The 16,535-nt window shown below is 34.9% G+C and overlaps 1 protein-coding gene across 2 annotated transcripts in view; it reads right to left on the bottom strand.

The window, feature by feature from the left end:
• Positions 1-11,126: 11,126 nt before the first annotated feature.
• LOC134252051 (serine-protein kinase ATM-like) overlaps positions 11,127-16,535 on the bottom strand; it is a 294,279-nt gene continuing 288,870 nt past the window's right edge. For both annotated transcript variants that reach the window (XM_062734480.1, XM_062734485.1), the window contains 2 exons: positions 14,673-14,896; positions 11,127-11,479 (listed from right to left, as the gene is read on the bottom strand). In XM_062734480.1, coding sequence (XP_062590464.1) covers positions 11,298-11,479; positions 14,673-14,896 — 406 coding nt within the window. In that variant the 3' untranslated portion in view covers positions 11,127-11,297. The remainder of the gene's footprint in view (positions 11,480-14,672; positions 14,897-16,535) is intronic.

The raw sequence follows: 16,535 nt of genomic DNA, 5'->3' as shown, positions 1-16,535 counted from the left end.
TATTATTTTTGGTCAGCATTGTCAGATGAAGAATTTAAGAAGAAGTTTTACGTCTAATTATGTAATCATAATTAAAAAAAGCACTTCATAAAAGAATTAGGTAATATAAATTGTGAGAATAATTATAGTATGAGGCGCCGTTTTGGTACATGTATTTATTGTTACTCACTGATATCACCTATCAGTGACGTACGTAGCATCGTTATTAAAAGGGGTGGGCACCAGAGAGAAAAAATCAGCTTACCTAAAAAACTTGACAAAAGAATAAAATATACATAAAAAATACATAAAAAGAGGACACTTGTACAAATTTGAATTCGAGTTCATTGTGTTTACGGGTACAAGTAAATTCGGCACCTGGTGAATTCGACACTCATAGAAAAAGTGAATTCGGCACCTAGAAACTCAGCACCTAGTGAACTCGGCATCAGAATCTGGTTAATTTGGCTTTTTTTAAAATATATAAATCGGCAGATGTGTTATTACTTGTATATTTATTATATCTTAATTAAATTGTTGAAACAAATATTTAAGGATATCCGCTCCCCAGCCAGGAACAATGATTATGAAATTGCTATATGTATTTAACTGAATGGTTTACTTAATAAACTGAGCTTAACAAAATTTTTAGAAAAGTGAGGTCAAGTTTAATAGCTATAACATGAGTATGTATAAGCATTTGAATTTTTATTACACTATCTTAAATAGTTGATGCAGTTGAATAGCTTACTTCACTGTGCATCAAGTTTGTTTACAATATCTTGAATGGTTTCTTTAAATCTGAACTAAACACTCATTTAAGAAATGTGAGGCAAGAACCAAAGAAAAGGCAAGGTAAAAAATGTTGGGATTTTTATAACTTACTTTACCCAATGAATACCACATCATTCTTGAAATAAAAAATGTTTTCAATGTTAAACTTTCAAATTGGTTCCCTAATGTATCCCCGCCCTTCCCCCGAGGGTCATGACTTGAAAATTTTAGAGTCTTTACTACACCATGATGCTTCCACATAAGTTCCAGCTTTTCTGGCCCAGTGGTTCTCGAGGTGAAGATTTTTTTAATGACTCCACCCTATTTTTGTCTTTTCTTGATTATCCCCCCTTGGAAGAGGGCTTGGCACTTCATTTTAACAATTTAAGCTCCCCTTTATCCAAGGATGCTTTGTACCAAGTTTGGTTAAAAATGGCCCAGTGGTTCTTGAGAAGAAATTAAAAATGTGAAAAGTTTGCAGACGGACAGACAGAAAGACAGACAGACAACGGGTGATTAGAAAAGATCACATAAGCTTTTAGCTATCGTGAGCTAAAAACTTTTCTTAGAAAAGTTTTGTTTACACGTTTTCATAGATATCAAAAATGAGAACCCCTCTTTTATATACTAATAGGTATCTGAAACTATGGGCTTTCTGCAGTGCTACGTTCGCCATCTCCTTTGGATTCCCTATTGTGACACCCCATCACCATTTTAACAATTTAGAAACTAGTACTGTCCAATAGGGATGAATACCCCGTTTTTTTTCAGAGAAGGTGCCAATTCACAAATATTTTATGGATCTAAGAGGCGTTCACAATTTTCTTATCAAAACTTATAGTGAAAATATAATTGATCATTATATTTTTAATGAATGAAACTAAGCTTCAATCAAATACAAGAGGCTCATGGGCCACATCGCTCACCCGAGTAGCTTTGACCATGCTGTTCTTTACCAAATTCCCCCCTTGTAATACATATTGTGTCCCAACCCTACCACATTGTTTAATTTGGACACTTTAAAATCTACACTACACACGGATGCTTCCACATAAGTTTCAGCTTTTCTGGCCTAGTAGTTCCTGTGAAGAAGATTTTTAAAGTATTTTCCTATATTTTTTCCTATATTTTTCAATTCAAATCTTGTGTTCCCTATTGTGGTCTTGCCCTACCCCCAGGGGTCATAATTTGCACAATTTAGAATTTACACTACCTCAGGATGCTTCCACATAAGTTTCAGCTTTTCTGGCCCAGTACTTCCTGAGAAGAAATTTTTAAAAAGCTTTTCCCACATATTTCTATGTAAAAATTTGATTCCTTATTGTGGCCCAGCCCTACTCCCGGGGGTCATGATTTGAACAATTTAGAATCTACATTACCTCAGAATGCTTTCACATAAGTTTCAGCTAATCTGGCAAAGTGGTTCTTGAGAAGAAAATTTTTTATTGACCCCACCCTATTTTTGTCTTTTCTTGATTATCTCCCTTGTGAAGGGACTTGGCCCTTGATTTTAACAATTTAAACTCCCCTTTACCCAAGAATACTTTGTACCAAGTTTGGTAAGAATTGGCTCAGTAGTTCTTGAGAAGTCGAAAATATGAAAAGTTCACAGACGGAGGGACAGCTAGACAGACGGACGAACGACGGACAAAATGTGATCAGAAAAGCTCACTTGAGCCTTCGGCTCAGGTGAGCTAAAAACATAAGTTCTAATACATTGTAATTCCATTGTAACAATTTCATTATTTCATTGAAAAAATAAATTGCAACTATTTGTCACGACATTCTGTTAATTGATTGTTGAAAAAAAGCATATTATACAAAATCAAATTAATCTTGATAACTTTAAACCGAATTCATTTTAAAAATAAAAAGCTGTTCATTCAGTAATTAAGTGTTTTGGCAGACAATGAATTACAATTAAGAGAATAGAGATCTTTAATTCTTTGCCAATTCCCAGGAGATTTAGTTAAGACATGCTTGATCAGAGATGCCTTAACAACTTCCAACACCAAACTCATCAATTTATCTTTATCTGGATGCATATCCACTCAAAGGGACAAATGATTTTACTCTACTAGTATCTTCTGTGTAACGTAAAATATGTTTTTAACACTTGATGTTTCTTTTTTTTCCCAGTTTTAATGAGTAGTTTTAAGCTGTAGTTCACATCTTTGAATAGATGTCCTAGATTCTATGTCTTAAACCTAACACATTAACCAAAGATGACCAAGTCAATAAAAATGAAAAAATAACACCTGTAAAATGCAGAAAAATTATCAAATATTATCATATAAAGTTGAAAATACCGGTGCACACCTTCATTTAGTGAATAAGAAATGTACAAATTTTCACACAAATCCTTGCAATAGTTTCCAAGAAACAGTCTGGAAAAAAATACAAAATACCAAGGCCCATGGGCCTTATAGGTCACCCGAGTATCATGCAACAACTTTCCAACGGTTGAATTTGGTTCATGTTTTAAACCGGAGGCCATGAAATTAACAATTTTGAATGAGGAACCATTGCTTATCATAACTATACACTTAGCATGCTTGCTTTGGTTACTTTTAAATACCCAGAGGTAGATCAGAGTAACAAAGAGAAAATGCATTTCCACTTTATTAATAGTTGTGCACCCCACAGGAACCACACATTTCAAAAAGACATCTTCACTATATATAAATGGTTGATTAATACCAAAGAGCAGATTTCAAAGCATTAATTTATTTTCAGAATATGTAACCCCCTCCCCTCCCCCCAAGTATCCCTGACTCAATGATCCTGAAATTAATCATTTTGGAAAGGTGCTTTCTCCGTCATAAATATGTACTTAGATCATTCATATAATACCCAGGACTTTCAAAGAATTCATGCATACATAATCATTAGAGTCCTGCCCTAATATAAGAACCCCTGATCCAAGGGCCATGAAATTCACAAATTTGTGAGGGGTATCCTACCTCATCATAACAATTTAATTGGTTTTATACTGAGGAGCAGAGGATAAATTTTTAAAGAATTAGTGTATTTTCACTATATAATCTATAGAGCTCTGCCCTAACACCAGAATCCCTGACCCAGGGGCCATGGAATTAACAATTTTGGAAGAAGCACTCTTGCTTATCACATTTAGTTAGTTAATTTATTACCCAGGAGCAGAAAAGATTTTCAAAGAATTAATGTACATATATGTATTTTCACAATATAATCAATAGAATCCCCTCCCCCCTTACACCAGAACCCATGAACCAGGGGCCATGAATTTCAAAATTTGTAAGAGGCACTCTTGCTCATCATAACTAGTGTTAGTTTATTTTATACCTAAGTTTAGAGAAGATGATTTTCAAAGAATATATTTTCACTATATAATCAAAAGAACCCATGACCCACCGGCCATGAATTTCATTAATTTGAAAAAGGCACAGTCACTCATCATAACTATATAATTAGTGATTTTGTTTTATACCAAGGAGCAGAGAAGAATATTTTCAAAGAATCAATGCATTTTCACTATAAAATAAATTGAGCCCCGCCCTAACACCAGAACCCCTGACCCTGGATCCATGAATTTCACAATTTTTGATGAGGCATTCTTGTTTATCATAACTATGTATTTAATTAGTTTTTAATACCCAGGAGCAGAGAATATTTTCAAAGAAATAATGTCTTTCAATATATGATCTATATACTTTGTCCTAACACCAGAACCCCTGGCACTGGAGCCATGAATTTCACAATTTTGGTAGAGGGCTCACTCCTTATTACAATCATGCCAATAGTTTGACTGTCTTGAAGTCCAGGAGTGAAGATTTTAAAAGATTGCATTAATTTTGGTGCTTTCAGCCCCACCCCTCAGGCACCAGGAGGTGGGGGCAGGGACCCTGAAATTCACAATTTTGTTCCCCTTCACCCATAGATGCTATATGCCAAAACCGACTTAAACTGGTTGTGTGGTTGCAGAGAAAAAAATAAATGTTCAAATGTTATCACACAATGAATGCCGACAGGACAAAAACGGTTAGCAATAGGTCACCTGAGTGACTCAGGTGACCTAAAATGAAAAAAATAACCACCTGTATATGCAGAACAAGATGCCCACGGGTCTTATAAGTCACCTGAGTATCATTTAACAACTTTCCAACAATTGAATTTGGTTTTTGTTTTAAACCAGAAGCCATGAAATTCACAATTTTGAAAGAGGCACCATTGCTTATCATAATTATGAACTTTGCATCCTTACTCTATTAACTTAATACCCATGCACTTCCACTTTACTTTGTGCACCCCACCCCAAAGAAAGCACTGACCCCTGGAGTCACATATATATATTTCAAAATTTTGGTAATTTTATCATAGATTTTATTTCATCATATATGGTTTATTAATGCCAAAGAGCAGATTTCAGAGCATTAATTTATTTTCAGACTATGTACCCCCCCCACCATCCAATACCCCTGACCACGTGGGCATGAACTTAACCATTTTGCTAGATGTACCTTTCTTCCTCATAAATATATATACTTGGGTCATAAGCATAACACCCACAAGCAAAGGGCAAGATTTTCAAAGAATTAATGTATTTTTCACTACATAATCAAAAGACCCCCCCTTATCTAATGGCAAAACCAATGACACAGGGGCCATGAAATTCACAAATTTGGTTGAGGCATTATAACTTTATACTAAATTAGTTTATTTAATACCCAGGAGCAGAGAAGAACATTTTCAAAGAAATAATGCATTTTCACTAATATAATCAATAGAGCAATGGCCTAACACCCCTGACCCTGGGGCCATAAAATTCAAAATTTTGGAAGAGACACTTTTACTCATCATAACTATGTACTTACTTAGTTTAATTAATACTCAGGAGCAGAGAAGAAGATTTTCAAATAGTTAATGCATTTTTACAATATATTCCATAGAGCCCCACCCTAACACCAGAATTCCTGACCCTGGGGCGATAAAATTCACAATTTTGGTAGACGCACTCTTACTCATCATACCTATGTACTTAGTTAGTTTATTTAATACCAAGGAGCAGAGAAGAAGATTTTCAAAGAATTAATGCATTTGCACAATATAATCAATAGAGCCCCACCCTAACACCAGAACCCCTGACCCTGGGGTCTTGAAATTCACAATTTTAGAGGAGTCACTCTTGCTCATCATAACTATGTACTTAGTTAGTTTATTTAATACCCAGAAGCAGAGAAGAAGATTTTCAAAGAAATAATGCATTTTCACTATATAATCAACAGAACCCCACCCTAACACCAGAACCCCTGACCCTGGTGCCATAAAATTCACAATTTTGGTAGAGGCACTCTTGCTCATCATAACTATGTAATTAGTTAGTTTATTTAATACCCAGGAGCAGAGAAGAAGATTTTCAAAGAAATAATGCATTTTCACTATATAATCAATAGAAGCCCGCCCTAAAACCAAAAACCCTGACCCTGGGGCCATAAAATTCACAATTTTGGTAGAGGCACTCTTTCTAATCATAACTATGTACTTAGGTAGTTTATTTAATACCCAGGAGCAGAGAAGAAGATTTTCAAAGAAACAATGCATTTTCACTATATAATCAATAGAGCCCCACTCTAACACCAGAACCCCTGAACCTGGGGCCATGAATTTCATAATTTTGGTAGGGGACTCAATGGTTATTACATTCATGCTAACAGTTTGACTGCTTGATGTCCAGGAGTAAAGAAGAAGATTTTTAAAAATTGCATTAATTTTGTTGGTTTTGGCCCTGCCCTTCAGGCCCCAGGGGGGCAGGGACCATGAAATTCACAATTTTTGTTCCCCTTCACCCATAGATGCTTTATGCCAAATTTGGTGGAAATTGGTTGAGTGGTTGCAGAGAAGAAGCTGAAAATGTTCAAATGTTAACACACGACGAACGACGATGGATGAAAACAGATAGCAATAGGTCACCTGAGTTTACTCAGGTGACCTAAAAATCATCCAATCATGATGAAAATAATTTCTGGGAAATGGTCTGCACAAAATCTCATCTACAGACAGACATGCTGATTCCAATATACCCCCCTTAAACTTCATTTGTGGATGGGGGGTATAATTAATAATAGTTTCAACTTGTGTGTATATATAAAATACGAAAGTGGGATCCAAATTAATTTCACAGTTTGTCATGTGGAAAAACACAATAAATGTAAATATTTTGTTTTATCAACTTGGTCAATTTGTAATAATTTAATTTTGGTTGTAATGCATCATTTACAAGAGGCCCAAGGGCCTTGAATCACTCTTCTGATAAATTGTACAATCTATCACTTCTAATTGAAGCCTCTAACTCTAAGTATCCCAAGAAAGTTTGATGATTTTTAGCCAGTTAGGACTGAAGATATTTCAGTATAGCTATAAAATACCATAATTAGATCACGGGGACCTACTTTTTCATTTGAAACTTTCTGAGGACTCAAGATGCATTAATTGACAAAGATTGATGGTTCTAAGCCAATAAGTACCTCATATATATTCAAAAAGAGGTCACTGTGACCTTCTTATGGTTGACATTCTCAGAAAACCCAAGATGCCTCAACTGACAACGTTTGACATTTCTGGGCCAATAAGTACCCCGGATACTTAAATATAGCCATAAAATGTCAAAAATAGGTCACTGTGACCTACTTCTTGGTCGACATGTTCTGAGGACCCAAGATGCATCAACTGACAATGTTTGATGATTCTAAGCCAATAAGTATCTGAGATAATCAAAAGTAGGTCACCATGTCCTACTTTTTGGTCGACATTCTCCAAAAACTCAAGATGCCTCAACTGACAACGTTTGATAATTCTAAGCCAACAAGCTAATTCAGAGATTTTGTGTCCCCCGCTTAGGGAAAAAAGTAAACCATGCACAGTTCGGGGGAGGGGAGGGGGTGGGGGTTGGATCCCTTTGACTGAATTTGTAGAATTATTAAATGTATACATGTAGACTGAAGCAAATAAAATATGCCAATATGGATATAAAGGTTTGATTGCTTATTCTTTTTTATGTGTATAGAAGATTCTGGAATATTTATCACACTGTAATGATGATTTTATGAGTTTGTACAAGCCAGCCCTCATAATTTTTTTTCATTTCACATGCTGAATACTATCATTTAGTAAAAAAAAAAGTATTTCGAAAAAAATAACTTAGATTGCCCGGGATGCGATCCCGGGCCCTCTCACATGTGAAGCGAGAGACATACCCCTAGACCATGGAACCGCTTCGGACAGATCAATATTATATGCAAAGATAAAGTCACATACATGTATATATTCACATTCGATATTGTCAAAATTTTACACAATGCACGGTGTCTAATTATTTAACCTTTATTAAACAGTTCTAATAGACGTAATAAGAATGTAAAGTCCACCGAGAACCTTTTTTATACGTAATAACTCTCCCCATGCCCCTGTGCTAAAAATAGCGACATGTAATACAATAAATACTAATAAAACAAACGGGGCAGGACACTTTGAGAGGGGTGAGACAGGTCCTAGGGAGTTTTGGTATAAAATTACATTGCAAAAGCTCACAATCTTCTTGAAATATTGCACGAAAATGACAGTGTTTCATACAGTTAGAATGTATAAACTTACGACCTTGAACATTGACCTTTTGACCTCAAAATCAATAGGGGTCTTCTTTAGGCCACAGGGAGTTGTTATGTAAAATTTCATTGGAAAAGCTTAAAGGGTTCTCGAGATATCGCGCAGAAACGAAAGTGTTCTAACAGACAGAATTTGCAAATTTATGACCGTGAACTTTGACCTTTTGACCTCAAAATCAATAGGGGTCTTCTTTAGTCTATAGGGAGTTGTTATGCAAAATTTCATTGCGAAAGCTCAAAGGGTTCTCGAGATATCGTGTGGAAACGAAAGCATTACAGACAGACAGAAAGACGGACGGACGGACAAACCCGAATTAATATCCCCCACTTTTCAAGCGGGGGACAAAAAGTACCTAAGATACTTAAATATAGCCATAAAATTCAAAACTAGGTCACAGTGACCTACTTTTTGGTCGACATGTTCCGAAAACCCAAGTTGCATCAACTGACAAAGTTTGATGATTCTAAGCCAAAAAGTACCTAAGATACTTAAATAGGGTGAATTCACCATGCATCGGATACCCTTGTACTTCAACAAGTCCTAGTGATATCGCTACCGACGGAAAACTATCAAAATGGAGTTTAACATTTAGTATGTGATTAAAATATAAATTTTGGACACAATTATATGCTTTTTATTGAGAAAATATTATAAAAAATAGAGTTTTTAAAAATAACTCAGAATTCACCATGGATCGAACATTGTTTACCATGCATCGGACAGACGGTATTTGAATTGGGAAAATATAATACCTTCATGACAGTGCTTTGAATTCCTTGATATGGATAAACTTTCATCTTTTATCTAAGAAATAACCCTCAACTTAAATATAATTGACGATATTGTTGCACAAATGTAGAACGACTCAAGAAGCCTCACTTTGCCTTAGAAATTCTTAAAATGCTTGTAATGCGGTAATTCGCGCCTTTTTTCTCATGTGCTATCATACTGTGGTTTGTAGAAATAAATTGAGTCAGATTTTAGACTTCATATATGGATAACTTGTATTTTGACTGAAAATTTAGAGTTTTTATTTTCTATTTCCGACAAAAACAGCTGTCAGTAGGGTTCTGTATCAAAATGGTCGTGATTACCTTTACATCGGAAAGTGGCCGATGCATGGTTAATTTGTGTCCGATGTACGGAGAAATGAACATACTAGTAAAAACCAGCTTTAAAAAGAATTATACAAATATCGAAGGGAAAATTCTTTAAAATTTATGTAAAGTTGCCAATCTTTGATAAAATTCACCAAAGTCTGATCTGGTCCGTTGAAGTCGAATTTTAAGAACGATAACTCTAAAAATTGCAAAATCATAAATTTCTGGTTATTCCCCTTTGATGATGTAAAATATGATGTAACTTCAAGGCCATTATCGGAGTATTTTTATCACAACATGATAATAACAATCGGTATCATTAAAAAATTTAAATCTTCATCTTTAAGACAGAATCAAATAAATACACGGAACTCTTAAGTTGAAAGAGAGTTTATTGCCTAAAGTTGTCCGAAGCAAGGTATGTGTCGATGCATGGTGAATTCACCCTATAGCCATAAAACATTGAAAGTAGGTCACCGTGACCTACTTTTTGAACTAGACCCAAGATGCATCAATTGACAAAGTTTGATGATCAAAGGTCTAAAAGTCTTCAAAATATGCCTTTTAAACAATTTGAAAACAAATGCCTGCAAAATTCAAAACGTAGGTCACAGTGACCTACATTTTCATAAATATGTTTTAAGGCCCCAAGATGCATCAACTTATAAGATTTGGTGATTCTAAACCTCTCAGTGTCTGAAATAATGGGATTAAATGTTTTAGAAAAGATGAGCTATAAAATTCAAAAAGTAGGTCACGGTGACCTACTTTTAAGTTGACCTTGTTCAACAATTCAAGTGCATCAACTGACAAAGTTTGATGATCATAGGCCTTAAAGTGTCCAAAATATGCCTCCAAATCAATTTGAAAACGAAAGGCTGTAAAATTTAAAAAGCAGGTCACCGTCACCGTGACCTACTTTTGTGTTAACATGATGTGAAGTCCTAAGATGCATCAACTTACAAGATTTGATGATCCTAATCTTTTTAGTAGGTAAAATATCAACGTTTTTATTAAGTGTAAATTTTTGTTAACTTTGAAGTGACCTTGAGACCATGCCCTTTGCCCCAGGGTCATGCCTTGAACAATTTTTAATCTTCAACATATCCTGACCCTTGTATGTAAGTTTGGTGAAAATCTGCCTGGTGGGTCTGGAGAAGAAGATTTTTTAGCAACCTGTACTTTTGGTTTTATTTTCCTGATTATCTTCCCTTGTTTTAGGGTCCCAACCCTAGTTTTAGTATAAAATGTAGCCCTTGGGCCAAGGATACCCTGTGACAAATTTGACAATGATTGGCCAAGGGGTTCTTAAGTTATGGCCCATATTCTAAAAAGTTAACGCACACCGCACGGTGCACACCGCACAAATGGCCATAGCATTAGCTCTTTGAGCCTTTGGCTCAGAAGAGCTAAAAATCCATGGTTTGTCAAGAGGAAAAACCCAAAGAGACCTCCCAGAACATCATTTGAGGTGAACTCACTCTGAGGTAATAATTACAAATGATGAATTCACAATTATACTTTTCTTTTTATGCATCCAAATGCAATATCTACCTAAATATGAAACCTCAATATTAGAGGTTTTTCGTGTTCTGTTTCCAAAATTTTCAATAATAAATTCTTGAGCAAATCATCAGTTTCATATTTTAATGCATGTGTACATGTGAAACAAAATATCAATTATAGATATAGATGTAAACGTATCATAGTTCTGTAGCACTGAAAGTCTGCCATGAACAGATAACAGCCTGTTTACAATTACATTTCTGTAAAAAAAATGTTTAAGTATTTTCTTTGATAAAGTTATATGTATGGTTGCCAGCCTGGAAACAGTCTACAGAGATTCTTAGGATCTCTTGCCTCCTGGATAAGGTTGTTTACTTGTCCTGCTACACTAAACTGAACTCCTTCCACATATCCTTGTAGCTTCCGTTGAAGGTGTAGTAACACCCGCTCTGCAAGTTTATTCACACTCTCTTGGGATTCTGAGAATGAAAAAACAAAACAAACTCAAATAAAACTAACACCAGAACCCCTGAAGCAGGGGCCATGAAATTCACAATTTTTGAAGAGGCACTCTTGGTCATCATAACTATGTACTTAGTTACTTTGTTTAATACACAGGAGCAGAGAAGATTCTCAAAGAAACAAGAGATATTTGTTAAAACACTTATGCACCCCCTCCCCCAATTTTTTTTAAGTCCAAGGGGCATAACTCTATCGAGAATGGCTTGATCATATCCAAAACACAACTTGACCCAGATATTTTTTTGAAAAATCTGTAAACAATTTCAATATAAGCAGAGAAATGAACAGAAACTGAAAATAATTGGAATTTTTTCTATTTTTCTAAGTCAAAGGGGCTTAACTCTGTCCTAAATGGCTCGATTGTACCAAGAACAAAACTTGATTCTTATGATAAATCTGTATACAAATCAAATTTCTTTTCAATATGTGCAACCTCTGCTTCGAAGGAGGGGGGGGGGAGGGGGAATAATAATGCACTTTCACTACATGATCTATATAGCCTCACCCTAACACCAGAACCCCTGACCTGGGGCCATGAATTTTACAATTTTGGTAGAGGGCTCATTGCTTATTACAATCATGTCCACAGTTTGACTTCTTGATGTCCAGGAGTGAAGAAGTATTTCAAAGATTGCAATAATTTTAATTTGATTTAAAATATATTTATTCAAATTAATTAAATGAATTGAACAGCAGGCAAAAATGCCTATGATCATTCTCTCCATAGGTCATGTACATTTAATCACTGAGTGGAGGGTGTGAAGGGTATACTATCAATTGGTACATATTTAGAATTGCATTAATTTTGGTGGTTTAAGCCTCATCCTAATCTGCAGGCCCCAGGGGAGGGGGGAAAGGACCGGGGGGGGACCCTGAAATTCAAAATTTTTGTTCCTCTTCACCCATAGATGCTATATACCAAATGTTGATTAAGTGGTTTCAGAGAAGCTGAAAATGTTCAAATGTTTACGCATGACAACAAACAAAAACAGATAGTAATAGGTCACCTTAGGTGACTAATAAAGCTGTGAAATAAGAAAGCCCATGCAAGCATCAACCATTCAAAAGTTATAGCCAAGGTTCAAGTTTTTCAAAAATAGGTCACATTGTACGATTTATTTGTAATTTTTTAAAAAACGCATAATTTATTATTCTGTAGTGAAATGTCTGATTTCACAATTGTCATACCGTTTTCTAATAGGGCATATTTTAAACTATGTGGGCAAAAAATGTGAGTTTGAATTTCTTTTATATTACTAGCCTAGGTCACGCAAGTCGTTTGACCCCACTTTCATTTGGTGTGAGACCATGCATCGATGCAACAAACGTGTAGGTGACCTAGACTATTATATTACACATTAAGGTCATTGGCAAGGCAGGGTTTCTGGAGAAAAAAGATTTAATACCGGTACATGGGTTTTTCCATTTATAAAAACAGTCATTGAGAGTGATCTCTCATTTGGAATTCTCTAGGCGGTGGAAATAAATAAAACGTAAACAGAAGTAAACAAAAGCACATGTGTTTTTTAACGGATAGAATCAGCTATAATGCAAGAAAGAAAAAAACAGTAATAGCTTTGTTATACATTGTGTAAACTAAAAGGGCAGACAGTCCACAGGTCCTCATTTACCATAGCTATGTTGGGAAGGGAAAGATGCGACGACATGTGCTGAAAGTGGCGAAAGCTAGGCTGGTAACCAGATAGAACAGTTCTATACATGTAGGTCATGTGAAGGTGGCACCGTTTAGTAACTACGAATAAAAGTTATAATAAATCCATGCAAATATATTTATGACAATTTGTTTCTATTAATGTAAATTACATGATAGAAACTCTTGAGCATTGTGAATAATAATTAGATGTTAAGGGAAGTAACTCAAAATTAACGAACAGTGCTGGAATTTTTGTGTCTTGTTTCTAAATTTTGCATTTTCAGCCAAAATATATACATGTCATTGGATATAAGGATACAACAATGTATTTTATTCAAAACGTCTATGAAATAAATGGCTTTTGGAGAAATGGTATGGTTAAAAATTATGTAGGTCCTTTTATAAATATTTTACATAGGAAATGCATTGACTCTGATTGAGAATCGTGAAAGCATTGATTCGACAAAATCTAAAAAGGAAGGCTGGTTTGGTGGGTTAAATGAACCAGAATTAAACATGTCTGGTACCATTAAACATGTTCAAAAATTCTCGAAAATTTCTATACTAAAGCCAGAAACGTTGCCAATATGTCCTTAAGAGAGAGTTTGTACGAGGGTTGATCCAAAAGTCCGTGGAATTTCTCCATTTCTTATTTATTTATCAGTGAAAAAAGTTCAAAAATACATGCATGTACAAAAAATAATACAGACACTTGTTGAATTATTTTGATAAAAAATATTTGATATGTATGATTAGTACAGGCTTGAGTAAAGTAGCCTGAATAAGGCAGCCTATATTTACTTGGTAAGTGTGTTTTATGCCCAGGAGCAGAGGAGAAGATGTTCAAAGAAATAATGCATATTCACTATATAATCTATTTAGCCCCATCCTTGCACTAGAACATCTGACCCTGGGGTCATAAATTTCACAATTTTGACAGAGGACTCAATGCTGATTACAATCATGCCAACAGTTTGCTTGCTTGATGTCCAGGCCCCTGGGGGGAGGGAAGAGAAGAAGCTGAAAATGTTCAAATGTTAACGCACAATGCACGACGACAGATGAAAACAGATAGCAATAGGTCACCTGAGTTTATTCAGATGACCTAAAAAGGCAGCATTCTGCAGAATGAATTAGTCAAATTAGACATGAGGGTGAGATGCTCCTATTACTTAATGTGACATACCTAACTAGATGTTACGTGGAAGTCTCACCCACAGTTTACAACTATACATGTTCAGAAAGCGTGTGTGACTTTGTTGGTAATTAGAACATGGTGAATTTTCCAGTTTTGTTGCATAATGTATTATGAATATGCCTATTGTTTAATTTCATCAAATCACAATAAAATTTCAGAAATGAATTCCATGAACTTTTGGATCACCCCTTAAATACATGTACATGTACTCGAAAAAAAAATCTTTCTAAAAAAAAAATTAATTTGAGGGGAAAATCAGCCTATATATTTTGAACTAACAAACAAAAAATGAACTTACCTTGTTGCACACTTGCATTGACTGCATCAATATCCACCAAACTGCTTTTGGTGGCATTAAGCTCTGAAGTCTCTGTGTCCATTCTGTCCCGAAGACTCTGCAGGGCCGCTGCTTTCTGAGGGGATATCGTCCAGTTGTTGAGGGGGTCATACAAAAGGACTTCCAAAATGGTCAACAAAGCCTCCTGGTTATTATGCATCACATCCATGGTTTTTTCACAGCATCTTGAATATAGATTTAATCAGTTTAGATAAGTCATATCCATTTATACTCAAAATCAGTTTTTATTTTGGTCTTCAACTAATCTCCTGTTAGATTAGAGAACAAATGGGAGAAACTAAAACAAAAGAGAGTGCCAGAAAATATTTGGACTTCATCTAAACAATTTAGAATCTCCTTTACTCAGGAATATTATGTACCCATTTTTGATCAAAATTAGTCCACTTAGCCCATGTATGTATTTCGAAAGAAACTGTAAATAGGTAAAGTTAATAAATTTATGAATGGATGATCATATAAGTATGCCAGATGATGAATGATCAATAAAGGTCACTTGATCTTACAAATCAAGTGAGCTAAAAATAGAAAATGATGCTCCTTGTCCTTTTAAAAATATACTGAAAGGAAAAAGAAATGCATGAGAACATAATATGCAAAAATTTTTTGACTATGTTAAATTGCCAAAAATTATGAAAATTAGACAGATGTGTATTTTGGTTAGTTTGAACTAAAATTGCTGGTCAAAACTACTCAACCATGAAATGTATGGCATCACATAGGGAAAACGATAAAATGCCAAAAACACGTGCATTTTGATGATGGCAATTTTGTGATCACATTTTGTAGTGCCAAACTATGGGTTAGAGTTATAGACATCGTTTTTACATATTTGCAGTCAGTATAAATTTCTTGCAATCATGTTACTAAAGTTAAATTGGATCTAGTAATTGAATTGCATAAGTGAATAAAAAGGCAACAACATGTTGCTGTGCAGTAGGGATGGGTATCGCCAAAAATTTCGTATCGCGATATATCTTGATTTTTCCCCTAAATATCGCGATAATATCATGAAATTTTTACAAGCAAATTTTACAGTGATTTTAAATGAATAGTCATTATTTCTATATACCTTAAATTAATCATGTTTGGATAGTAAGATGACGTTCTTTTCACCTTTTACAACATTTTTAAGACTTTCAGTAGTTGTTATTTGAAGGATTGAACAAATAAATGAATAATTTCTAGACTTTATAATATGTACCTAAATACTAGTATTTAGGTCTCCTTATCACGATACGTATCACGCAGTAAAAAATCGCGATATACCAGTATACTGATAAAATCGCACAACCCTACTGTGCAGTTTGTTTTTAACTTTTCAACCAAAAAAAGTTTTTCGGTTATCAAATGGTAACTTAATTAAAATGTTTCCAACCAACCATGATAGTGACGCTGGCGCGTAACAAGGTCACATCAAAAAAGGGCTTTTCATCATGCCACCTTGGTCAATATCTTCAAGGCATTATCACTGAAACCGATATTTATACAGCAGACAAGCATACTCCAAATTTTCACCTTAAAACTGACGAAAACTCTCTGCTCTAATTTGTTCCGCAAATTTGGCAACTTTACGTCAATTTTTCATGCACCCATCATATGGGTAATGTTTTGAGTATGTTCATACTGAGAAAATGTAGCCAGTGTTTGTCGAGACTTTCTTTCAAACATTCATGTGTACCAAACCAGCTGGATTCTATAAATTCTATCCTAAATGGAAAATTCATTGGATTCATTGGGCTGGGGGATTTGTTGGCTTTAGAATGTTACAGCTACTCTCAACCATTAGGACTATACCGTCAGAAG

This window comes from Saccostrea cucullata, unplaced genomic scaffold (assembly GCF_032062105.1).
Source record: "Saccostrea cucullata isolate Sc308-1 unplaced genomic scaffold, CSIRO_AGI_Scuc_v1 ctg1, whole genome shotgun sequence".
Taxonomy (NCBI): Eukaryota; Metazoa; Mollusca; class Bivalvia; order Ostreida; family Ostreidae; genus Saccostrea; species Saccostrea cuccullata.
Note: the sequence above shows the minus strand (reverse complement) of the source record. Positions and strands in the feature narration are given on the sequence as shown.